Source organism: Colletes gigas, unplaced genomic scaffold, assembly GCF_013123115.1.
Source record: "Colletes gigas isolate AHSC1104 unplaced genomic scaffold, ASM1312311v1 Colletes_gigas_Sc00003, whole genome shotgun sequence".
In the NCBI taxonomy this organism is placed as follows: Eukaryota; Metazoa; Arthropoda; class Insecta; order Hymenoptera; family Colletidae; genus Colletes; species Colletes gigas.
In genome coordinates this window covers 4,361,296-4,387,921 of record NW_025106632.1, presented here as the reverse complement: position 1 = coordinate 4,387,921, position 26,626 = coordinate 4,361,296, and the positions used below count along the sequence as shown (strand labels likewise).

Sequence of the window (26,626 nt, the reverse complement as noted above, 5' to 3'; positions counted from 1 at the left end):
ATTTGCGCCTCCACTAACTGCGTATTGTGTTTGCTGCATATAGATACGTTACGTGATTTTCAAAGTATTATTTATAGACTCCATTAATCGTAATTAAGAACCATTCGATCAAAAATGAAACGCAAACAAAACGATTTTCTTACTATTATACCATCGTGGACATTTTATATTTTACTACCTCAATTTCTTCGTATATATTTATATTCTGACGTAAAAAATAAATATTGTTGTTCGAAATCTATTAGAGTTGCCTGACAGTTGCACTCGCGCGAACGTTGGGTTGCCTGCTGTCAGGCTCGATTCGAACACGAAAGAAGCAGAAAAGAAATATTAAATTGGCTCATAAATAACGAATTTTTAAAGTAGTTGGATTTTGTTTTTGTTTTTCTTTCATAAAGCACCGCTCCTAGATTATAAAATACATATTTCGAAAGCTTACGCCTTGAGATACCGCCATCTTGATAGTTTACTATTTCACAAGTTACCTTCTTTACCGACTGCTCGACAAAGCGAAATCTAGTTGTTCATGCAAAGGATTGATTCGTTTGAAAAAAACAATTAACCTTGTTTCCATCGTTCTATAAATTTTGTTTTGAGCATGGAGATCGATATGGAGAAATATATCACCCCAAATTGATCTCCTTTCTGCAAGTTGGTAAAACCTACGTGACCTAGGGAGTCTAACGTATTATTTTAGTTCGTGTCGTACCAACTTGATACGTTATCTGTTTTTGATACGAATCGAGTACTCAAAACGGATGTAAATTAGCTCAAATAATCAATATCGTAGTTACAATATGGTATGGTAGTAGGGATAACTGCATATGCTAACGAATGAATCACACGTTAAATATTAATCACATTCTAATTTTGTAATAGGAAGAATGATATTTTGAAATCTTATATTACGAAATACACTTCCTCCCACGTACCGGCAAATTGTCCCACCTTTTAGAATTGAACGTAGAACACGACAATGATTTATTCAATTTCAATACCGATTTCTCACAACACTTCGATCTTCGCCGTAATTAAATTTATTTCACTGACACGACCTTTTGCTTTCACTGTCGATATGATACTGATTAATACAAAATTCCGTTTCACCGAGTCTGATAACACCTCGTACGTCGTCACAAATACATCGAGTGAAAAGAAATTGTAATTTATTGATTTTAACAAAATAAGTTTATACTTACGATTTTATAAAATTATGTATCACTTCTTTCATAAATAATGATAAAGTTTCTGACAGTTTTCAATATTTAATATTATCGGAGACGAAGTATACGAGTAGACGTTCCACCTTGTCTTTCGTGGTCCAATCTGACTACAATATCGAGCTGAAAATTTGAACGTTATTTTAGCGTTCTCTTCTCATGGGTGGCGGTCAGTTGAGAAACTATTTACTGAATTAGTATTGATAGTCAAACAGCTGTAGTGTGCGTGTAAATACATGTGAGTTGAATATGGAAAGGATCCAAATTCATTTTTGAATCTGTCGGTAACGTTGCGAATGACACTAAAATGGTAATGGGGTTTCGAGACTCCATAAAAATGGGACGAAAAAATACATTGGATGAGAGATCTACTCGTGTACCTCGTCTCTGACAATACTCTAGAATATTTGACGAATAAATGAGAATCAAAACTAACCTAGCGAAGAAGCTCTATATTTATGTTGACCTATGCAAAGCGGATCGCAGCCAATTTGCTAATATTATTTAGTTTTTAATTAATAATTGCCTTACTCAGCTACGAGTGATACGATTATTAATTAAACGCTAAATAACATTACCCAGGTCTCACCACGTGGAGGTTGCTGCGAATGGAGACCCAACCTAACCTAACCCAGACCTAACCCTACATTAATAAAGATCTTCTGCGACCAACGATCGTTGATCGAAGAAGAAACAAACGAAAGTGCAACCAATGAAAGGTGCACAACCAACGAAGTTAAATAATATATTGAAATGATCACAATATATTTGCGTTACTTAATGGCGTACGTTAATTCGAAGAGATTTGTTGGTTATGTGGTGTAATTTAAGTGTACTGTTGCAAATCTATTTCCATGTTGCAGTTTCGTATCTGTAGAGTGCAATTAAACGTGCAGATTAGCAACGACTCCAAGGAATTTATGGCCCGTGCTATACAAAGTGTTTATTACTGTATCGCGATGAGAGTGCACTTTCAAACGACGACAAAAGTGTAAGATTGATTGAACTTTGAATTTAAATAAAATGAAAACTATTATACGAAATATAATCACGTGGTCATTATTGTATTATTTTCCATCCAAGAACTGTTGATAATTAAATTTTAATCCTGTAAAATCTCAATTACATGCTGCTACAACGGTCAACAATATATAACGTCCATTTTTGTGTTTGTTAACTTTTTGAATTCGTTTAAAATTTTCGAAAGGATAAATTAGCAGAAATGATATATATTTTCGGATATTTTTACTTGCACGCGATGTGTACAACTGGTAAGCTGCAAACAAACAACGCTTAATATGATAATTATCTGCTCAGTCTCTTTTTTTTTTTGTCATTAAACAGATCGTATTTATCGTTGTCGTTCGAACTATATTTCATTCTCGGTGCTTAAATTTTAAATCATTTACCTGAACCCAGGGCAATAAAAATTTGTTTACACGCGTCTCATACAATAAATCAGTAACGATACACACTGAGACGCATTGATATAATTTTTGCGCTCGAAACAATATCTTTCATTCGAGACAGTGTCGGATGAATCACAATTTTTTGTATATGTACGATTCAGTTATGTTTGTCTGGTTCTTATCAGCTTCTTCTTAGATCGTATCTACAAGGTAGCCTTATTTAATCGTTATATCGCGATGTGTAACATAAATTGTAAATAGAATTTGAGAAAAATTTGTGATATCACAATCTAATTATTAATTTCTCATTTTTTTGAACATCTTAGAAACATAGTGGCAGTTCTGATTAAAAATTGTATCCATAAAAATGGCAAATTAATTTTTTTTTATAACTCTTTATAAAATGTTACCAAGAAGTGAGGATTTTAAAATGGCATAGAATTAATTTTTATTTCCTATTTTTATTTTTATTTCTTCGATCCTTTCTCAGCTTCGAATCTGAAAAATGTCAAGTTGGCCATGATTAGCAGTGAAAAATAATTAAAGTGATAGTAAAATAAAAAAGTTTACCTGAACTTTAATTACATCCTTTTTGGAACCATATTTTTAAAAAAGTAATCATAATGATACATTTAACATTGAAATTTGACAGTTCTAGGTGAAATTGTTTATCGCATAATGAATGTCGAATGTTAACATTTATTCATTAGATACGTAATGTCTCTAATTACTCTTACGATAATTGTCCGTATTTCTGAATTATCAGATTAATTTATGCACTTTTTAAACGTGAATTTAGAAATGAATTGTACGCACAGTTTCAATAAAAATAAAACTGCAACCCTGCGTTTTTAAATCAAATTGTTCGCTTTCGAAGCAGCGATTTCTAAACCTCTTTACAAACGAAACATATCGAGCACATTGCAATTAAAATTTTAGTCACGTTACGTACGTCGTAAAATGCAAAAATAACAACAAGACTAAAATGACAATGAGGAAAATTTACATTAAACAATTTCAGCAATTTTATTTAACCTTCGCTCGATGACGTTACCACTTCCCTAACTACGTCAATTTAATAACTTCGAAACATACTTTCAACGCTTGTAATGTTTCAAAAATGAGAAGAAACAAGTTAAAATTTTGAATGTCTTATACAGGGTGTTCAGCCATCCCTGGGGAAAATTTTAATGGAGGATTCTGGAGGCCAAAATAAGACGAAATTCAAGAATATCAATTTGTTGATGGAGGCTTCGTTAAAAAATTATTAACATTTAAAGTTCTGTTCTTAATGAATTTTTTTCTCCAAAATGCGCAAAATTTCGGGGGTATGTGTAATGATAAAAAATGATTGTAATTGACCCTCGCAACCGAAAATAATTTTTCCACATCGATTTGAAATTTTTTTTTTAGGCACCTAATTAGATTTTCGGTAAGGAATTTTTTTCTCGAAAATGCGTAGGACTTTTGGGATATGTGTAATGACCATAAATGATTGTAATTGATCCCCCCAACCGAAAATAATTTTTCCAAATCGATTTGAAATTTTTCAATTTTGTCGAAAAATTTCACACCTTCTGGAATTTTTTTCTTGAAAAAGGTTAGGATTTCGGGGGTATGTCTATTGACCAAAAATGATTGTAATTGACCCCTGTAAATAAATATAATTTTTTTAGTATGATTTGAAATTTTTTAATTTCGTCTAAAAATTTAGGCACCTACCCCCTGTCGATTTTTCTTAAAAACTGGATTTCATTTTTAATAAATTTGGTTGGCGCTGTACAGAAAAGTTGTCTAATACTTTTTTGTAGGTACCCATGGGCTCTACGTCAGCAAAAAGTTTCATTGAAATATATTCACTATTGTTGGAGTTATGGCTGTTTGAAAATTGGACCACGTTTTGGGGGGGTTTTTCTAACTTTACGGGGTCAAGGAACAACCTTTCGAATATTTTTAAAATTTCTACATAATCTTCACAAAAATACGCGTTGTTTGCATTTTGAAACTTTAAAATCCCCCAATCCGTTCAGAAGTTATGAGATTTTAAAGATTCACATGAGATTTCGGGGTTGCATTTCTGGCTTCACATTAGATTTTCGGTAAGGAATTTTTTTCTCGAAAGTGTGTTGGATTTCGGGGGTAATTGTAATGACCAAAAATGATTGTAATTGACCCATGCAACCAAAAATAATTTTTCCAAAACGATTTGAAATTTTTTTTTTCGTCGAAAAATTTCTGCATCTTCTCGAATTTTTTTCTAGAAAATGGGTAGAATTTCGGGGGTATGTCTATTCACCAAAAATGGTTGTAATTGACCCCCGCAACCGAAAATAATTTTTCCAAAACGATTTGAAATTTTTTTTCTCCGTCGAAAAATTTCACACCTTCTGGAATTTTTTTCTCGAAAGTGGGTACGATATCGGAGGTATGTGTAATCACCAAAAATGATTGTAATTGACCCCTGCAAGCAAAAATAATTTTTCCAGAACGATAAGAAATTTTTGGATTTAATTGTTAATAACTTTTTAACGAAGCCTCCATTAACAAATTGCTATTCTTGATTTTCGTCTTATTTTGTCCTCTAGAATCTCCTATTAAAATTTTCCCAGACTTGACCGAACGATTTGTATATCGAAATTTCATTGTATAACGTTTGAAGAAAGAATGCATATTATTATTTTTTTTTGTTACTTATATAACTCTTACTGAATAACATTTACTCGAGTTATTGCTTTGCCTGATAAGTTTTTACAGAATCGATTTTAATATATTGCAAATTTACAATCCGTAGATTTCGACGGCTCTAATTTATTCTTCGCGAAACTCCAGTAACGTTTCCTCACTTCGAGGCAAGTTAAACGTTGCGTTAGATACTTTCACCCTAAATAGTGCTCTTTCAGAAAAGTATCGTGACATTGTCTGGCTGGACTACGCGCAAAACTTTCATAAAAGATTACGACTTCCTGTTGAAAAGTCTGTGACAATCTTCTTGGTACAGACACGGATAACAAGTTGCAGATAAATTGAAAAACACTAAACACAGAATAATGCAATATCAGTTTTAGTTTCCCGATACAGAAGGACGACTAGTCGTTCCAAAACAAGACCGATAAGCCCGGTTTTAGATGAACGATAAAATTGTTGCTGAATAGCGACAACGCAGATTGTAAATGTATACAAAGCACGTTGTCTCTACGCGTTTAGAAGCTATAATTCAATACAGATAACTGTTATCTGCGGCTCGGTGGACGATACTCTATTGAAGCTCGAGAAAGTCCGCAGATGCGGAGGAAACGAGAAAAATTCGCACCGCACAGCGCCGTGACTCAGCAAAGCCTCGCTTGCATATGCACTATGGGAGTTTATATTTCATGGATCCAGTGCATAATTGACAGTGCGTGCTAGATCATCGCAGCTGGCAAGTTGCTCGCGCGAAAATTCCTGTCTCGAATTAACCGAACTTTTCAGCCAGGTATCAAACACAATCGAAAACAGGTTTTCAATCGTCAACACTAAATAATATTGAATTTTAAACAATAAAATCAATACTCATTAAATTCATTTTTTTCTCGTCCTGGTTTACATCTTTTATGGTGAAAATTCAATGCAAAAATATTAAAGTGTTCCAGTGACTTCTGTGTATTCGATATCACGAAATTCAAACGAATAATTTTTTTATTTATTTTTTGTACTCTGCACTTTGAGAGTGTCTGATCAATTTCAGTATACTCCCCTTCTTAATGAAGATCTTAACACTTTCACTGCCACTCACATACGGGTGACAGGATTTACCATTAGGATGCTAGAAAAATTCATTCTCAAGTTAAGACGTAGACAAAAATAAAGGATAGAATTTATGAATTTTAACAAAATTACAAAAATAAGTACTGAAACAAATTTTAGGTTATGTACCTTACGATGGTCTAAAAATCAAAATTCTACTTTTGCAGAATATTATACGGTTTTTACCTGGCAGTGAATGTGTTAATGAAGATCTCCTCAGAAAAGAGATTATAAGTGATTTCTCGATAAGTGTATTTGTGCAAAAAAAAAAATGAAAAAGATTGCTTGGACTGTTTAAAAAAAATAAGATTATTGTTTGTGTTTTGCAACAGAACTTGGTAACCGAGTTGTTACAAGATGGCTGTCGGTTTGGAGGTCCTCTGCGCAGTCGCAGCGGTGGTTTTCGCGGTCTGCTATTACTTAAAATCAAATTTCAATTACTGGAAATCCCGTGGCGTGGAGGGACCGAAACCCACGATTCTGTTCGGGAATATTCTGGATATTTGCGTGGGAAGGAAAACGATGCAAGCATATACGATCGAGCTCCATCAAAAGTTCAAAGACGAGCCGATGATCGGTATATACGAAGGTCGAAGTCCCACCCTCATCGTTCACGATCCAAATTTGATCAAGGACGTTCTCATCAAGGACTTTTCCAAATTTGGAAATCGAGCATTCGTGAAGAACAAAGTGGTAAGTACAAAATTATCCCCTTGTGCTCCGAGAGTCTTTGTCAATGTGAACAACTAGCAATATCGATCACAATTTTCTAAATGTTTATAATTTTAAAAATATTTTTTTCCACCCACAAAGATGTGAGAATGCCTATAATTTAAATTTTATTCGTATATTTCGAGCCATGGTATGTATTATACTTGTAAAGTGTTATATTTATCGAAAGACCTGCCATTTCTATTTTGTTCATCCACTTTGTTTTGTTTTTCTTTCAACCTACTGTCTTAGTCAACACATTTACTAAAAATTCTGCAATGGAATTGATTGTAAAAAAATCGTTCAACGCGTTCACTGTCCAGATTCTTAGCGGCGTATCTAAAAGCGTGGTACTGTGACCCGTATACGAGTCACGAACAGTGAACGTTTCGATTAATCGAAGTACATACACAAATTTCTTTTTTGACCGTTGTAACCATTCATAGTGGAGTAAAGATTTCTGAATAAAACGTAAATGTACTGTTTAATGAAAATAGATGGAGCCATTGAATCACAATCTTTTCACCATGGAGGTCGACAAATGGCAACCACTGAGGACTCGATTATCTCCGGTTTTTACGTCCGGAAAACTCAAAGGAACCTTCTCCCTGATTCTCCAATGCGCGGATCAGCTAGAAAAATACATGACCACGTTGATAGAGAAAGACGAGCCAATCGAGGTAAGGGATGTGGCAGCCAGATTCACGACGGACGTGATCGGTACCTGCGCTTTCGGCGTCGAGATGGACTCGTTGTCGGATGCAAACAGCAAATTCCGTCAGATCGGACGCGCGATCTTCAACACTAATTTGGTGGCGAACCTGATGTTCCGTTTCAAACAATATTTCCCGGAGGTGTACGATCTGTTTGGATACGTGGCGCCGTACAACAACGTCACTAAATTTATCATGACTCTCACCAGCGAAACGATGCAGTACAGGGAGAAGAACAACATCGTCAGACCAGATTTTATAAACGTGCTTATGGAGATCAAGAAACGGCCGGAAAAAGTTAGCGCTGACGGTACGTGGTTTTTCTAAAAACAAAAATTCTATCTTTAAAATGATAAAAAACATTGAATGGTGTCGAATATTATGTAACACTCGATATCGTTCAATTTTGTCTTATGACATTTTCAACGATCTCTGATCGTTTTAAAGATACGGTCTTTCTTAGTTGGCTGAGGCATTCTGTAGAAGGAGTACCATTTTTACCATTTATAATAATTATTTTCACGAGTACAGTAGAATCTTCACCGATCTCTGATCGTTTTAAAGATGCAGCTTTTCTCAGTTTCCTGAAGCATTCTCTAGAGAGAGTACCATTTTTACCATTTATAATAATTATTTTCACGAGTACAGTAGAATCTTTATCGATCTCTGATCGTTTTAAAGATGCAACTTTTCTCAGTCGACTGAGACATCCTCTCGAAAGAGTACCATTTTTACCATTTATAATAACTATTGCCTCAAGTACAATAGACATTCTACATACTATTCTAACAGAGTAGACTATGCAACAACTGTTGTGTATCACCCAAGCATTATCTTGCCTCGAAAGAACTTTATGGTACCTTTATTTGATGCTAATTGCCTCTTCAGACAATGCTAAGTAGCATTTCCTACGCTAGGAATACAAATATTTGTGATATCTTATCATCGAGGTAATTTAAGAACAGCCTGACCTCGACATAAAACTGTAATAACTGCATGAGAATATGAATGCATGAATATACTCTTAACACTTTCATTGCCACCCAAAATAGCTGACAGGACTTTTCAATATGGAGCTAGAAAAATTAATACTCAAAATTGGGACATTGGAAAAAATTAATTCTTATAAAATCGATGAATTTTAGTTCTAACAGAGTTCTAATGACAGAAGTTACAGAAGTAATAATGTATTTTTCGCACTAGAATGTAAACAAACGCCGAGGGCATCGCTGTGTTAAATAAACTATAATTTATTTATCAGAATTAACGAACATCCGGCTGGCTGCTCAAGCGTTTATCTTCTTCGCTGCTGGTTTCGAGACTTCCTCGACCACGATAAGTCACACCCTCTACGAGCTAGCCCAGAATCACGAGATACAAGACAAGTTACGAAAGGAGATCAACGAACACTATGTGAAAAATAACGGAGATTGGAAATACGAGAACATAAAGTATATGGAATATTTGGACAAGGTATTCTACGGTAGGTTTCTTAGTATTATCTTTACAATAAAACTTCGTACGAGCCCGATAGGGGTTCGGTTCGTGTAACTGTTCACTAAACAGTTCACTTAACCGGGTACACGAGTGAATTTAATTTTACAGTAATATATCAATTAATTCCTCAATTTTGTTTGCAGAAACATTGAGGAAATATCCACCTCTGGCAATTCTGACTAGAGAATCAACCGACAATTACACGTTCCGAGACACGAAGGTGTCGATAAAAAAAGGTGTGAAAATATGGATACCCGTGCACGCGATTCAAAGGGACCCAGATATCTATCCGAATCCGGAGAAATTCGATCCTGAAAGGTTCAGCGAGGAAGAGAAAAGCACCAGACACCCGATGCACTTTCTTCCCTTCGGCGATGGTCCACGAAATTGCGTTGGTACGAACGAATAACAAATAAATTACTCTCATCGACGATTTAACTAAATTGGAACGTATATTGTCTAAAATATTTCGTCACAGGTGCACGTTTTGCGATCTACCAAACGAAAATTGGACTGATAAAGATCCTTCAGAACTACAAAGTCGACGTTTGCGAGAAAACGGAAATTCCCTATGAACTGGACCCGTACAGCTTCATTCTAACTCCCAAATCGGGACTGTACTTAAAGATATCCAAAGTGAAGAATTAAAGAGAGATTTTACAGAGATTCTCACGGAGTAACCTGGACGAACACCATTTCTTAACAATATTATAATTAGGGTGTATGTATCTCGTACAATTTATTTTTTAATCATAAGTATTTTCTCGTGCCTGAGAAGCTCCGTGGGAAGAAGAAGATTGAAAACAATCGTTATAGGGAACTTTGTGGTGCACTGAAACTGTATTACCGATAATTCGAGGAGCGATCATGGCGCCCTCTGCTCGCGAACAGCGGAAGCGCGTTGCAACGCTGAAAATTAAGTGCGTGGGCGTTGTATGCGTTCGAATACTTTGGAGTGGGGATGTGATAAAGGCGTAGCACGTTTTACAATAGCATCCAAATTGATATCGTTCGCGTCACGTCAACGTCGTGCTAGTCACTGTAATAGTAACGTCTGAAATTAAAACCAGTTTGTTTTTTATCGTATCGCAAGAACAATGTATAATTCACGCAGAATAATCGACGCAGCAACAGATCCGTTTCGCGTGACGAATAAAAATTAACAGATAAAAAAAAAAATAAATGAGAAGTGACTGTAGCGTTAAAAGAGGACAGTGAGTTGTCTATATTTATTTTTCCTGAAACGTTGAGAACTCGAGAAACATGTTTCGCGATTTAAAACGAATTAACAAAGCGGGTGGGAAATATTTAAGATCATTTTAGAGTTTAATTAAAGTATTACTTTTTGAATCAACGATAATGTAAATTGATTGAAATAAATAGAAAAATGCTTAGAATTTTAACTGTATAAAATGGTACAGTGTTCTTTAAATACTGTGCCACAATCTGGTCGTTCTAATTTACTGTTTCCTCCTACTAGAAGTATCTTAAATTGCAGGACGTCGTTCAATGGAGAAGACTGTGTCAATTCCAAGAAACTCTAATAGAGATCGTTTAAAACAGTACCGTTATTATCTCTCACGGAACAGTGACATTGTATGTTTCTAATCTCTAGAATAATGAGAAACTGAATTGATTTTGATTATCTAATTAATTGTTTTGTAATTGAAGTACGGGATTATCGAATTAGGACAATAGATTCAAGAGGCAAAATCGTGATACGAGTGAAAGTGGTTTAGAAATCGGACACCCGTAATCAGGGCCGTCTATGTTACCTAATCTATATAATTTTAACGCGAAAATGGAGTTATTGAACGGGACTAAAAAATATAAAATGATCGGTGGTCGTACTTCGACACTTTTATTACGATGACAAATATCGATTTGTAATCTCAATTTGTTAATTTATACGTAAAAACAAAATAGACCTTCAGGCATGACGATCTTTGATCTCTAACGATTCTGAAAGTAATATTTCTCTGCAATATCATACTGGTTGGTCGGATGGAAATTATTTCATGCTTCCGTGTATGATACGGTCATTATCATTGCATCATCTCTAATTCAAAGAGAGAGAGCTGTTTGTAGTAGCAGTGGCCCTTAATCAATGATAAATTGGGGGTCCACGATTTTGCAAATAGATGTTAAAATACTCGAGAATATTTTTATATGTATTTGCAAGTTCGTGGACCCCCAATGAGTAAAAATACTCAAGAATATTTTTAATATCTATTTGCAAGCTCGTGGACCCCCAATGAGTAAAAATACTCACTTGAGAATATTTTTAATATCTATTTGCAAATTCGTGGACCCCCAATGAGTAAAAATACTCAAAAATTTTTTTAATATCTATTTTCAAGTTCGTGGACCCCCAATGAATAAAAATACTCATTTAAGAATATTTTTAATTTCTATTTGCAAGTTCGTGGGCCCCCAATGAGTAAAAATACTCACTAAAGAATATTTTTAATTTCTATTTGTAAGTTCGTGGACCACCAAGAAGTAAAAATACTCATTTGAGAATATTTTTAATATCTATTTGCAAGTTCGTGGACCCCCAATGAGTAAAAATACTCAAAAATTTTTTTAATATCTATTTTCAAGTTCGTGGACCCCCAATGAATAAAAATACTCATTTAAGAATATTTTTAATTTCTATTTGCAAGTTCGTGGGCCCCCAATGAGTAAAAATACTCACTTGAGAATATTTTTAATATCTATTTGCAAATTCGTGGGCCCCCAATGAGTAAAAATACTCACTTAAGAATATTTTTAATATCTATTTGCAAGTTCGTGGACCCCCCATGAGTAAAAATACTCATTTAAGAATATTGTTAAAATCTATTTGCAAGTTCGTGGACCCCCAATTTGCAAAGCTCTTTTAACAATTTTCAACACTGATTTGCAAAACGTTGATTTACCTATTATTTGAAAATAAAAACAAACCTGATAGTTTACTATTTGGTCTATTTAATTCTCGCTAGTTCATAGATATCTATTTTACTCGCGTAATCAGAGATAGCGGTTGTTCCTTATCGATTCAGGGATTTGTAAGTTTACATCGCTGTCAGTGTGTACGATAACAGGAAATAAACTCATCATCGGTGTAGTATCTTCGCAGAAGACTCAAACTGAACGTCTACCGTAAATACAAGTCATCGTGAGTAACGTTCCCTCACATACAGTTTATATAAGACTATAATTGCCGGCAGATCGCAGTCGTTTTGAACATCTGCGTTGAGAAGAACCATAAGTTCGTCGTGAAAGCTTTAACAGTGGCGCGCGATTAGCGTGCAGCGTGAAATTAACCAGATATCAATTGTTGCGAGTAACGCATCGAACGTTATCAATTTCAACCGTACTATATTAATAAATGAATTAAAAATTCTTCATTTGAAAAACACGTCTTCAAACCGTTGCAATTCTTTATCAAATCCATAGCAGGTGTTTACAATTTTTTATTATGATTTAACCTTCGACGTACGCGTGCGTAATCATCGAAGTGACGCAATTTAATTGCACCTATCTCGTGAGATTGCTTTTCGTTAAATCGTGTCGAATACGTAAATTTTATTTGAAAAGGTTCAGTCAGTAATATAGTTATCAGACTGCCAAAAGAAAGGAACATTCGCTATTTTAATTAACAAGAATCCCTTTCAGGAAGCTGTATTTCAATTATCAACTATCAGTTGTTAAACGAGGAAGATAATGGCGACCTATGTGGAGTTTCTCTGGGGCGCGGTCGCGTTGCTACTTGCACTTTATTATTACTCAACGTCCACCTACAATTTTTGGAAAAGCCGTGGCGTGTCTGGACCGAAACCCTTGCCATTCTTTGGCAACACTATAGACTTGCTGTTCGTGAGGATACCAATGGCCACGTTCATGAAACAACTCTACGAGAAATACGGACACGAACCTCTGGTCGGAGTGTTCGCGGGCAGATCGCCTGCTCTCGTTATCAACGATCCGGATCTCATAAAGGACGTCCTGATCAAAGACTTCTCAAAATTCTCCGATCGAGGATTCAACGTTCACGAACGGGTACGTAATGAAAACAAAAATTTAATCGAAGAATACACTAATAGAAAAAGTTAATTGCAAAAGAATCGAACGAACAGAGAGAAATTTAAAACCGACCAATACAATTTTTTAACGTCAAAAATCTAAACAGATTTTAGTAGTGATTTGCATCACACTTGAAACATTATTAATTTTAGAGGAACTATATTCTAATTACTTTTTAAAGTATCTATAATTTAATAGTGTTTAAATATAATAATTGTATCTAGATAAGTAAAGTATCTATAATTAAATAGTGTTTAAATATAATAATTGTATCCACATAAGTAAAGTATCTATAATTAAATAGAGTTTATATATAATAATTGTATCCACATAAGTAAAGTATCTATAATTAAATAGTGTTTAAATATAATAATTGTATCCACATAAGTAAAGTATCTATAATTAAATAGTGTTTAAATATAATAATTGTATCCACATAAGTAAAGTATCTATAATTTAATAGTGTTTAAATATAGTAATCGTATCCGCAGACGGAGCCATTGTCATCGAATCTGTTGAACCTCGAGCCAGAAAGATGGCGGCCATTAAGGACGAAGCTCTCGCCGATATTCACGTCCGGTAAACTGAAGGACATGCTTCCTCTCATGATCGAGTGTTCGGACCATTTGGAGAATCATTTGAACGAACTGTCGACGAAAGAAGAACCGGTGGAAGTTCGCGAGTTGACAGCGAAATTCACGACCGACGTGATCGGGACCTGCGCGTTTGGCATCGACATGAACGCTCTGGCGAAAGAAGACAGCGAATTCCGGCGTATGGGCAGACTGATATTCGCGGTGGACACGGAGAACATCCTACGACTGAAAGTGAGACTGTTCATGCCACAGTTATACGATCTGCTTGGTTATCTGGTCCCCGACAGGAGACTCGCGCCATTTTTCACGAAAGTCGTTGTGGACACGATGAATTACAGGGACGAGCACAACATCTCCAGACCGGATTTCATCAACTTGCTCATGGAGCTGAGAAAACATCCGGACAAGGTCGAAAGTATCAGTAAGTTTCTTTGAAATAGCAGTTCGAAGAGAAGTTAAGAGAATACTCGATATCTAATTCTGTTTGCTAGCTTGTGTGATAAGTTTGCTAGTGGGTTCTTGGTTCTTGGTTTTTAAAACATCTGAACTAGGTTGAAAGTGTCAGTAAGTTTATCTGAAATAGCATTTCGAAGAGAAGTTAAAAGAATACTCGATATCTTCTAATTCCATTTGCTATATATGTGATAAGTTTGCTAGTGAGCTTAATGATGAGCATTCTCTGCTCACTTGTTAGTGTAATTAGCGTCTGCGTCGCTCTACTGCGCAGTAGCGCCAAATATGGCGTCGTAATGTTCGAGCAGTGAGTCAGTTCATAAAAATGAGATATAAAAATGAGAAACGTGACATGACAATCGTGAAACTACAAAACAGCTATTGGAATATTCATTACTGAAAAATAATGATACGAGGATCCAATTAATCAGAATTACCTTAAACATCTTTAATCATATAGTGATGACTCTAAAATCAGTATTTCAACATCCAGTTATTACTTTTTACTTTTTACGGTGCAATCGAAAAGATCGAAATATGTTTCGAAATAAACGCGGGAAATTCGAACGTTCGAAAATTGGCGATTCGTTTATCTCCTGAGTTTAAAAATGGCAAAGTGTCTCGAAATCGTGGATCGTTCTAATATCACCATTGAGATTAGCCCGTAATAGAATTTAATGATATTTTGCAGAATTAACGGACTCCTTACTGACCGCTCAAGCGTTCGTCTTCTTCGCCGCGGGATTCGAAACGTCCTCGACGACGATGAGCAACGCCCTTTACGAACTGGCACAGAATCACGAGATACAAGACAAGCTGCGCGCGGAGATCCGGGAATACCATGCTAAAACAGGCGGGAGTTTCAAATACGAGGACATAAAAGCAATGAAATACTTGGACAAAGTGTTCAAAGGTGAATATACGTATTGATTATCAACGCAAAGCTGATTTTAAAGCTAGTGTAGATGTTTTTATTTTCTTTATTTTTTAATAGAAACGTTACGGAAGTATCCACCAGCGGCGATATTGCAGAGAAAAGCAGTTTCTGACTATACTTTCGAGGGCACGAAGGTTACTATACCGAAGAAAACAATGATATGGATCCCAGCGTTTGCGATTCAACGGGATCCTAATATTTATCCGAATCCTGATACTTTCGATCCTGAAAGGTTCAACGAGGACAATACTCAGGCTCGACACCCTATGCAGTTTTTACCTTTCGGTGATGGACCAAGAAATTGCATCGGTATTGTATCAACAATCGAAACAAGCAGTTGAGTCGATGAAATGTCTCTGACAATTGTTTTTTAATGTTTCTACAGGTGCACGTTTCGCAGTCGTTCAGTCGAAAATTGGACTGATCACGATACTTCGCAACCATAAAGTGGACGTGTGCGACCAGACAGTGATTCCTTATGATTTCGACCCGGGTGCATTCTTGCTGTCCCCGATTGGAGGAATTTTCTTAAAGATAACAAAAGTAGAAAGCTGATATAAATATATGAGATCGACAACTATTTTAGATCTTTAACTGCACAGCTATTCTCTAAAAACTATATGAAAAAAGTTGGTGATGTTGTAAATAAGTTTTCTATATATCACAGTTTCTGTATAGACACGAAGTGACGAACGACAGAAAGTTTTTAATTGGCACTCGTGTATACGTATGTGTACGATTTTCTTGTTTGGATAATTTAGTGTAATTTATATACTTATGGAATATTCGTTGTCAAACGTAGTTCCTATTTATTAAACTATGCTGTTTCTTTTTTTTGTTCGGCTACCCCTGGGGAAAATTATAATGCGGGATTCTAGAGGCCAAAATAAGACGAAAATCAAGAATACCAATTTCTTGACGGAGGCTTCGTTAAAAAGTTATTCACGTTTAAAGTTTCGCCTGTACTGAATTTTTTTCTCGAAAATGCGCAGGATTTCGGGGGTATGTCTGTTCAACAAGAATTATTGTAATTGTCCCCCCAAACGATAAATAATTTTTCCAAAACGATTTGAAATTTTTTCTTTCCGTCGAAAAATTTCACACATTTTCGAATTTTTTTCTAGAAAGTGGGTAGGATTCCGAGGGTATGTCTATTCACAAAAAATGCTTGTAATTGACCCCTGTAACTAAATATAATTTTTTTAGTATGATTTGAAATTTTTTAATTTCGTCGAATTTAGGTAATTAGATTTTCGGTAAGGAATTTTTTTCTCGAAAGTGCGTAGGAATTCGGGGGTATGTGTAATGACCAAAAATGATTGTAATTGTTCCCCGCAACCGAAAATAATTTTTCCAAAACGATTTGAAATTTTTTCTTTCCGTTGAAAAATTTCACACTTTTTCGAATTTTTTTCTAGAAAGTAGGTAGAATTTCGGGGGTATGTGTAATGACCAAAAATGATTGTAATTGTCTCCCGCAACCGAAAATAATTTTTCCAAAACGATTTGAAATTTTTTTTCTCCGTCGAAAAATTTCACGCCTTCTCGATTTTTTTTCCCGAAAGTGGGTAGGATTTCGGAGGTATGTCTACTCACCAAAAATGATTATAATTGTCTCCCGCAACCGAAAATAATTTTTCCAGAACGATTTGAAATTGTTGAATTTAATTGTTAATAACATTTTAACGAAGCCTCCATCAACAAATTGCTATTCTTGATTTTCGTCTTATTTTGGCCTCTAGAATCTCCCATTAAAATTTTTCCCAGGCCTGGCCGAACACCCTGTATATTCATAATACTTTAAGGCAGCGATAATTATTCACGTTCCTATATGATGATTCATTATAATCAAGAAACGAGTATGTTATCGACCTGTCATCGTGGAACGTAAATATTCTAATCAGGCCTTATTAACACTCGGAAAAAGCTCTCTTCAATGTATTTATCTCTCGAGAGTCGTATCAGTCGTTGCTTCGCGATGTAATCTACCGAAAATAAATATTATTAGTAAATACATTTAAACGATAATTTTTCATTGATAATAATAAAATGCCAGTATCGACGCTCGAATGCGATCGAGCTAAACTGATCGCTCTAGATGAAATCTCTTCCACTCTGCCTACATCTATCACATAACAGAAATACACGCAGAGGTTTTGATTAATTTCAATTTATTTAGCAAAATAATTTTTACAGCGTTACAGACGAAACTGGGACCTGGATTAGACTCATTATCGCGACAATCGTCTCAATGACTAGACACGAAATGGTGTTTACTACTTCCAGAGTCGCTATTGTATATATTATCGCTATCTATACCATCGTAACAAAGATATCTCTTAATTTTTACGTGGAATTCTTAAAGATAAGTTTTTAGGTTAACAATGTTTTTCTTTGTAATGCGACTCGTAACTTTCACCTATTTGATCAAGAGATAAGTATAGGATGTCGCGTTAGAACCGTAGAGGAACTGTACCAGGTATGTAAATATTATTCGAATCATTGCCCATCCCTAGCAATACCCATCTCTCTCATTTCCCCATTTCTCTGACAATTTGTGGATCCTACGCCAAAAAAACTGTTCCTCTTTTGAGGCAATCCAGTCATCCAGCCATTAGTCATACATTTTCGTAAAATATGAAATACTGCTCAGCTAGTGCGTGTCCCATCGATGCAAATAACTAATAATCAGGTGGAGCCAAATCTGGTGACTAAGCCAGATGCGAAAATATTCCCTAACTAAACGCCTCCAATCGTTTCCTTGACCAGTTCTGCTGTATGTGATGGTGCACTATCATGAAAAGCTTCAAGTCGATCAAATCGATCATTTGTTGTTGGTAGCGTTTGATATCAACGGTTATGTCAGGTGTTAGCAGCTCGTAATAGATCACATCTTTCTGATCTCATCAAATACAGAGCATTGTCTTGCTCTCATAGCAATTTGGCCTTGCAGTCGATGTCGATGGGTCGCCTGGAGCTACCCATGATCTCTTACGCTCAGGATTCTCGAAATATATCCACTTTTCCAGTCACAATTCGATGGGGAAATGACTGTCTTTTGCACCTGGCGAGCAACATTTCACAAGTGGTTTTTCGATCTTCCTACTATCTTTCATTCTGTTCACGTGGAATCCATTTTCCCATGGCTTCCAAACGTATGGAGACGCCCTCTTGCGTCGCGTTTAATTGATTCGCGAATTGTTGTTGCGTTTGAGCGTCATCCTCATCCAACAATGATTGCAACTCGGTGGTCTTCCATGTTCTTCGTTTCCCACGTGAAAGTCGCCATTTTTGAATTTTTTAAACCACCCAAAGCACTGTGATCTACCAAGGAGCATGCTCACCGTGAGCTTCTACAAGCATTCGATGCGACTCTGCGGCGGTTTTCTTCAAACGATAACAGAAAATCAATACTCTCCCCAAATCATAGTCTCCAGACACAAAATTCGACGCTATTAAAAAACTATACCATTGTATTAAACTTGTATTGCGAGTTGCAAATCCCTATCAAATGTCAAAACAAAAGAATGGTGTCAATGAAACGGTCTGAAGGTAACAACACTGACAGCTAGCGCCACGTATGGGGGAATTCCGGTTTCATATTTACAGATCTGGTGTACCATCGTAACAAAGATATCTCGTTAGTTTTACGTGGGCATGGGTAGGGATAAGGTTTTAGGTTAACAATATTTTTCTCCGTAATGCAACACACAATGATTCGTGATTTTCACCTGTTTAATCTTCGCTCGCGTATATGAAGAGATAAGAGTAGGATGTCGCGCTAGTATTACAGAGGAACTGTATCAAGCGTGAGCATGATTTTTCCATTCGTGCTGACGAAACAAATGGCGTAATCACCGTTGCTCGCGTACAGTACGAAACGCACTGTTTTCTCATTGGTTCATACTTGATACTAATAATTGTTAACATCGATTTCGGTGTAACTTCGCAGTTGATAATATTTTTCGTCATGGCGTGCTATTTGGAAATATTCAGTGCACTTGTCACGGTGTTGTTCGTCTTCTATTATTACCTGACTTCGAACTTCAGCTTCTGGAAAGATCGCGGTGTACCGGGACCGAAACCAATACCAGGATTCGGTAACATTAAAGATGTTATGCTGATGAGGGAAGCATTGTTCGACTTATTGACGAGACTTTACAAGGAGCACAGAAATGAACCGCTGGTTGGGATATTTATGAGAAGAAGGCCCGCGGTCATTGTGAACGACCTTGAACTCGTCAAGGACGTACTCATCAAAGACTTTCCTACGTTCGCCACACGACTAGAAGCTCGACACGAAAAGGTACGAATGGACGAATCAGTTTCGAACGTCCACCATTTTCTTTCGACACACACGATACATGATATACAGGGTGTTCGACCATCCCCGGGAAAAATTTTAGTGGGGTATTCTAGAGGCCAAAACACGACGAAAATCAAGAATACCAATTTGTTGATGGAGGCTTCGTTAAAAAGTTATTAACGTTTAAAATTTCACACATTCTCGAATTTTTTTCTCGAAAGTGGGTAGGATCTCGGGGGTATGTCTATTCACCAAAAATTATCGTAATTGACCCCCGCAACCGAAAATAATTTTTCCAGAACGATTTGAAAGTTTTTCTTTCCGTCGAAAGGTAGATTTACGGTAAGGAATTTTTTTCTCGAAAGTGCGTAGGATTTCGGGGGTAATTGTAATGACCAAAAATGATTGTAATTGACCCCCGCGCCCAAAAATAATTTTTCCAGAACGATTCGAAATTTTTTAATTTTGTCGACAAAATTCGAATTTTTTTCTCGAAAGTGAGTAAGATTTCGGGGTTGTGTCTATTGACCAAAAATGATTATAATTGACCCCCGCAACCGAAAATAATTTTTCCAGAACGATTCGAAACTTTTTCTTTTCGTCGAAAAATTTAGGTAATTAGATTTTCGGTAAGGAATTTTTTTCTCGAAAGTGCGTAGGATTTCGAGGATATGTGTAATGACCAAAAATGATTGTAATTGACCCCCGCAACCGAAAGTAATTTTTTTAGAACGATTTGAAATTTTTTTTTTCCGTCGAAAAATTTCACACCTTCTCGAATTTTTTTCTCGAAAGTGAGTAGGATTTCAGAGATATGTGTATCCACCAGAAATGATTGTAATTGACCCGCGCAACCGAAAATAATTTTTCCCATTGAAGACATTAAATTTTTTCCCATGGATGGTCGAACACCCTGTATATGTAGAACGAAAATATTAAAAATGTGCAAATTCATGTACCCCTAGAACTCTATCTACGTCTTAGTTGGTATAATATAATTAATGTAACTATAGATCGACGTATTTTCTCCGAATCTCTTCAATTTGGAACCAAAAAGATGGCGGCCATTACGGACGAGGATCTCGCCAGTGTTCACGTCCAGCAGGATAAAAGATATGTTTCCCCTAATACTGGAATGCTCAGTGACGTTGGAAAAGTATTTGGAGAACGCAACGGCGAAAGGGGAGCCGGTAGAATGTCGCGAAATAGCAGCGAAATTCACGACCGATACTATAGGCAGCTGCGCGTTCGGAATCAACATGAACGCCATCTCTGACGAGGAGAGCGAATTTCGAAAGATGGGAATAGAGATCTTCGCGACCACCCCATGGAAACTGTTCAAGATATTTATCAGGGACACTATGCCATGGCTGTACGATATACTGGGTGGAGTAATTAAAGTGTCCACGTCCGATAAATTCTTCACGGATGTGATCGCTGACACCATAAAATACAGGAAAGAAAATAATATTGTCAGACCGGACTTTGTAAATTTGCTCATGGAATTGAAGAACGAACCGGAGAAACTGCAGGATATCGGCAAGTATACCGAAACCAATTATAAAATTGGCGTTATTTTGATCGTATTTTATGGAATCTTCTAGAACTCACGGATACTTTGGTGGCCGCGCAAGCTTTCATATTTTTCGCGGCTGGTTTTGAAACGTCCTCGACAACGATGGCCCACTGCCTTTATGAAATGGCCCTGAACCCTGACATGCAAAACAAGGTACGAGAAGAAATTAAAACGTTCACTGAGAAACATAATGGAAGTTACCCGTACGAGAGCGTGAACGAAATGAAATACTTGGACAAGGTATTTAAAGGTGCGTGTAACACGTCTTTGGGAAGACTTTAAAAGGGGACTTATAAAACGTAGCATTTGAAATTTCGAAAATTCGAAAATTTCAGTCTAATTATGTTTCTATTCGACAGAAACGCTGAGGAAATATCCGCCAGGAACGTTTGTGTTTAGAAGAAGCACCAAAGAGTATACCTTTAATGGTACAAAAGTATCGATTCCCAAGAAAACTACGGTGTTTATTCCTGTGTATGCGATTCACCATGATCCAAAAATCTATCCAAATCCAGAAATATTCGATCCTGAAAGGTTTACCGAGGACGCGATCGCTGCAAGACACTCTATGGCATATTTACCCTTTGGCGATGGACCGAGGAATTGCATTGGTAATTACGAGAATAATATTACAAAATTTTTTTACATTTTATTATCTTTGCACGAAATGATGTTCTTATTCCTTGTTCTAGGAGCTCGTTTTGCAGTTTACCAAACTAAAGCGGGACTGATAACGATGTTAAAAAATTACAAATACGAGATTTGCGAAAAGACAATGAAATCGTACGTCCATGACCCAACAGCTTTTGTGCTGGGGCCAAAAAGTGGAATATATCTTAAGATAAGTAAAGTGGAAAATTAAATTTTAAGCCTGACTAGAATTGTTAAGAGCTGTAAGTAAATAAGTATGTATGCAAGTGAATAAAACAATGTCTTCTGTATTGTTCCATAATAAAGCACGATGTATATACAAAGTTTTTTGTATTTTATTTTTCTGAAATAACGTTTTATGAAAATGATTGATTTCAATGTCTCAGTGAAATCCTCGCAGCGATATTAGAACCGTATTTTAAATTTTAATCCATGCTCAAAAAGAGGAAAAATACACCACCTGACCCAGACCTAACCTAACCCTCACAGCTATATTAGAACCGTAACCGTAACAGTTTTAAATAATTATTTTCAGAACCATTTTAATCCATGCTCAAAAAGGGGATAAATATATCACGGTTGTTCGCGTAAGTATACGTCTCTGTTTCCCTGTTACGTGCCATCATCAGCCGCCATTTTTTACTATAACCTCACTTGCCCAGCACCGAGTCCCGACTGCTCGTCGATGCCCATGCCCAGACCTAACCTAACCCTTGCAGCTATATTAGAACCGTAACCGTAATAGTTTTAAATAATTATTTTCAGAACCATTTTAATCCATGCTCAAAAAGAGGGTAAATATATCACGGTTGTCCGTGAAAGTATACGTCTCTGTTTCCCTGTTACGTGCCATCATCAGCCGCCATTTTTTTACTATAACCTCACTTGCCCGGCACTGAGCCACGAGTGCTCGTCGATGCCTATGCTCGGTAGGTAACTGACTCAACTGGTTGGTCAATCCAGTTGGGTTGGTTGGCCATCCTTGCGATAGACGGAATGGGAGATTTCTATGCGACTCCCATGATAGGGTAATCCACGAATTATATTAACGGATTCAACCATGATCCTTCGTTTAACAACTGGATTCGAACAGATGTATTAAACCGGATTCAATCAGTAAAATGTAATGTAGTTGACCCATAATAAATATGAACTTATCAAATCTATTACTTTTATTTACAATGAGCTATATCGTCGTAGATTTATCAAATATACTGCTCTTGAGCACCCAATAGTTTTGAACTAAAATTTTAGAAATAGTTTTACCTTTTTAATATGAGTTCACGCCGCTAAAGAGAAGTATGTGTTTCCCGCCAATATTCGTTGTAAACGTCGACTTTTGCCCTGGGGCATTGGCGAGTGCCCATTGCCCATGCCCAACGAGAAACTAAATCAGCCCATAGGTTTTCGACTGAACGGAAGTGCGGTGTTGCAGACAGGTAAACATTCTAGGCGCATGCGTGGCCAAAAACAGCGACGTGCATAGTCAACGTCGTGGGTATCCGAATCTAACAGGCCCCGAAATACAAATATGCCAAACTATAAACGTGCTTTGAAATCGCGTAATGAATTTCTGGTTGAAGTCCCGTTTTCAAAAACCTGATAGAAATATATATAAACTATTCGATTGCGAAGAATTTTTTTTTCTTTATTAAAATTGCTTGTTGAGGGTCATAAAACACCTGTTTTCATTCGACCGGTGCACTGTACTGTTGCCGTTTTGCGTGAAAGAACAATATGTCCAACAAATAACCGGTAGCAGTTCGAACCGGAAATAAAGCGAACATGAATGAACATGAAGATTTGACGAAGTAGCATTGTGAGAAAAATACATAAATCTTGACACAAAACTTCATATAAAACTGAAAACCAATTTCATAACTAATTCTACGACCACACGCTACATTTTTATAGTTACTGTACTTAAGTTTACCACGCAATTCGATTATAAATCGAAAAGAAGCAAATTTAGTGGTGTGTAATAGCGTAATTATGACTGATATTTCCACGCCTAAACGACAAGCACCAAATTCTATTTCGTACTTCAACCCTATATGGGAAGTAGCATATTTGTGTGCAGAGCATGAGGGTAGCGCTAAATGTTTGGTTTGCTTAAAAAGCCTAAATCAATTAAAGAAATACAATCTTCAACGGCATTACAACTCATTCCATGCTAAAGAATATGCACGACTCACAGGCGAAGAACGGCTTACAGAAATTAAACGACTGAAATCCAAATTGATCAAACTACAAGAAATATTCGAAGAAGTAAGTTATTATAATTTAAGTACTAGAATGTTACCGGTCGTTGGAAACACCGAGGCACTGTACTAAATCATTATTTTGTTCATAGGAGGATGATAATATTACGCCCAACGAAGCTGCTGTTCGAGCAAGTTATCGCATTGCCTTGGAAACAGCTAAATCTTCGCGCTGTTTCCAGAAGGAAAATTTTGTAAAACATTGCTTGTTAGCGGCGGCAGAGCAGGTATGCCCAGAGCAGGTGAACAAATTCGAGTGTATCGGTTTGTCGCAGACTATTATTACACATCGGATTCATGAAATGGCCAATGATGTTACAGAACAACTAAGCAGTATCGTACGAAAATTTATTGCATACTCCCTAATTATGGATGAAAATATTGACACACCAGGCTCACCACAGCTTTCAATTTTTATTCGCGGCGTTGATGAAAATCTATCGCTTACGGAGGAACTGTTAGACATTTTTTCTATCAAAGAATATACCTCGGGGGAGGATGTTTTTTCTTGGATAGAAGAAATAGTTGAACAGAACAATTTACAATGGGACAATCTTGTTTCTATAGCCGCTGGCGGAGCTTCTACAATGGCGGACAAAACATTTGGATTCGAGAATTGCTTATATACAAAATTGGACAGTTTAACAGTTCCTCATGAAGTAACTACGATACATTACAGTATCTATCCAGAGAATTTATGCTCCAAAAGTGTTCAATTGGATAGCGTTATATCACTTATCGTGACGACGATGAATTACATACGCTCTTACGGGGCAACGCGTTCAGAATTTAAAACACTTTTAGAAGAACTTGACGTTGAATTTGGTGAACTGCCGTATCCTATGGAAATGCATTGGTTCAGTCGCGGTAAAATGTTAAACAAATTCTTCGAACAACGTGAAGAAATTCGAAAATTTATAGACATGGCGGGACAATCAGTGCCAGAGTTGCAAGACGAACAGTGGATTTCAGACTTAGCCTTTTTGTCAGACATAATCGATCATTTGAATGTTTTACATCTAGCCTTGCAAGAGAAAGGGAACACAATTATAGACTTTTTTGATACTGTATGTGCATTTAAGATGAAACTAGAATTATGGATGAGGCAACTGGGCACTGGGAAAGTTTGTCATTTTATCAAGTTACAAGAAGTAGCTGTCGAAAGCAACTTTGAACGATACATTGACGTTTTAAAAAATCTTCAGAACGAATTCGAATCTAGATTTCAAGATGTGGCTAGGCTGGAGAATAATTTTGATATAATAGCAACACCATTTTCAGTCGACATAAACGTAGTTCCCTCTCATTTTCAATTGGAATTAATAGAGTTAAAATACGACAGGATATTAAAAGAGAAATTTGAACAAAGACGTAACTTGCTGGAATTCTACAATAATTTTAATCAATGTAGATTTCCTCGATTGTATAAGTGCGCTGCAACGATCATAGCGATGTTTGGCACGACGTATCTTTGCGAGAAACTATACTCAGTTTTGAAGCGAATAAAATCTACAGGCAGAACCAAAATATCAAGTCACGAATTGAAATCAATAATTATCCTAAGTACGTCCCAAACAGTTGTTCCTAATATTACAGAGCTAGTGGAGGAAAGTAACTCCAGAATGCCAACTAAGGAATCGTTCATATAGTATGTTATCTATTTTGTATTAATATTTACACCTTAGACACCGGGAGATTCAATGGTTGGATCGAGGAGTGTGTACATAGAAATAGGCGATCAGTCGAGTGTTTGTGAGAAAGCGTAGCCCTCTGCTGACGAGTACGGAAGGCGTCGCCACATGTTTAACATTATTTCGTTTGTACACATACTGTATATAATTTACTTTATATTTCTACAAAACCTTAAGTTTGAGTCTTTTTGCATATAGGTGTAAATAATTCATTTTGCGTTTGTACGAAACATTAATATTACACACAGGAGAATTGTAGTTGAGAGAAAGAGAAATAAAGCTGTACAGGGTTGCACAAGAAGTACAATCAAAGTTATATACACTATTAAACCTTAATTGTTAAACAGAACTTTTGTACCTTAAATCTTTTGTTTCTATGATCTCAACTTTACGAATACGGCTAAAAATTTTTACGAAATTTTGTGATATCTTTAACTCCTACCTTAAGATGCAATGTTGGCTAGCTTAGGGGCCCTTCATACGCCTATTTTCCCTTCCAAACTTTCTCGCGTGTAGCGTGCCTCTCATTCTTCATCAAGGAAATCCTGCAATATAAATGATCATAATAGGTTAGCGATAACAGCGTGCAGATACCATGCGTCATTTATCTTCAGATAAATACATTCCCCATAGTTCCTCAAATGTAACAAAATGCAAATCGATCAAATTGTTATTCTCGATATAAGTTTATAACCGAAAGTGCATTAGTATGCACCGATATGGAGTGAATGAGAGTAGTAATAACGATTAAATA

The 26,626-nt window shown here is 36.3% G+C and overlaps 4 protein-coding genes across 7 annotated transcripts in view; 3 read left to right on the top strand and 1 right to left on the bottom strand.

The window, feature by feature from the left end:
- Positions 1-3,083: 3,083 nt before the first annotated feature.
- The window catches only part of LOC122404902 (PAT complex subunit CCDC47), a 29,852-nt gene continuing 6,309 nt past the window's right edge, over positions 3,084-26,626 (bottom strand). For 3 of the 4 annotated variants that reach the window (XR_006259728.1, XR_006259727.1, XR_006259726.1), the window contains exons 5-7: positions 26,315-26,417; positions 5,473-5,592; positions 3,084-3,127 (exon numbers count right to left, since the gene is read on the bottom strand). Coding sequence is in view for 1 of the 4 variants with exons in the window: in XM_043409248.1 (XP_043265183.1) it covers positions 26,397-26,417 (21 nt within the window). In the remaining 3 variants the exon portion in view is untranslated. Of the gene's footprint in view, positions 3,128-5,472; positions 5,593-26,254; positions 26,418-26,626 lie in introns of those variants that run through there. The other variant, XM_043409248.1, reaches the window with a different exon arrangement.
- On the top strand, positions 5,979-16,064 carry LOC122404747 (probable cytochrome P450 6a14). The gene is made up of 11 exons (XM_043408969.1): positions 5,979-6,101; positions 6,745-7,105; positions 7,621-8,146; positions 9,098-9,319; positions 9,477-9,728; positions 9,812-9,969; positions 13,039-13,377; positions 13,893-14,418; positions 15,142-15,363; positions 15,445-15,696; positions 15,773-16,064. The coding sequence occupies exons 2-11, from the start codon at positions 6,770-6,772 to the stop codon at positions 15,940-15,942; spliced, it is 3,003 nt and encodes a 1,000-aa protein (XP_043264904.1). The 5' UTR covers positions 5,979-6,101; positions 6,745-6,769; the 3' UTR covers positions 15,943-16,064.
- Positions 18,892-23,065, top strand: LOC122404901 (probable cytochrome P450 6a13). The gene is made up of 5 exons (XM_043409247.1): positions 18,892-19,693; positions 20,707-21,232; positions 21,298-21,519; positions 21,629-21,880; positions 21,962-23,065. The coding sequence occupies exons 1-5, from the start codon at positions 19,358-19,360 to the stop codon at positions 22,129-22,131; spliced, it is 1,506 nt and encodes a 501-aa protein (XP_043265182.1). The 5' UTR covers positions 18,892-19,357; the 3' UTR covers positions 22,132-23,065.
- On the top strand, positions 23,192-25,844 carry LOC122404900 (general transcription factor II-I repeat domain-containing protein 2-like). The gene is made up of 2 exons (XM_043409246.1): positions 23,192-24,188; positions 24,274-25,844. The coding sequence occupies exons 1-2, from the start codon at positions 23,913-23,915 to the stop codon at positions 25,828-25,830; spliced, it is 1,833 nt and encodes a 610-aa protein (XP_043265181.1). The 5' UTR covers positions 23,192-23,912; the 3' UTR covers positions 25,831-25,844.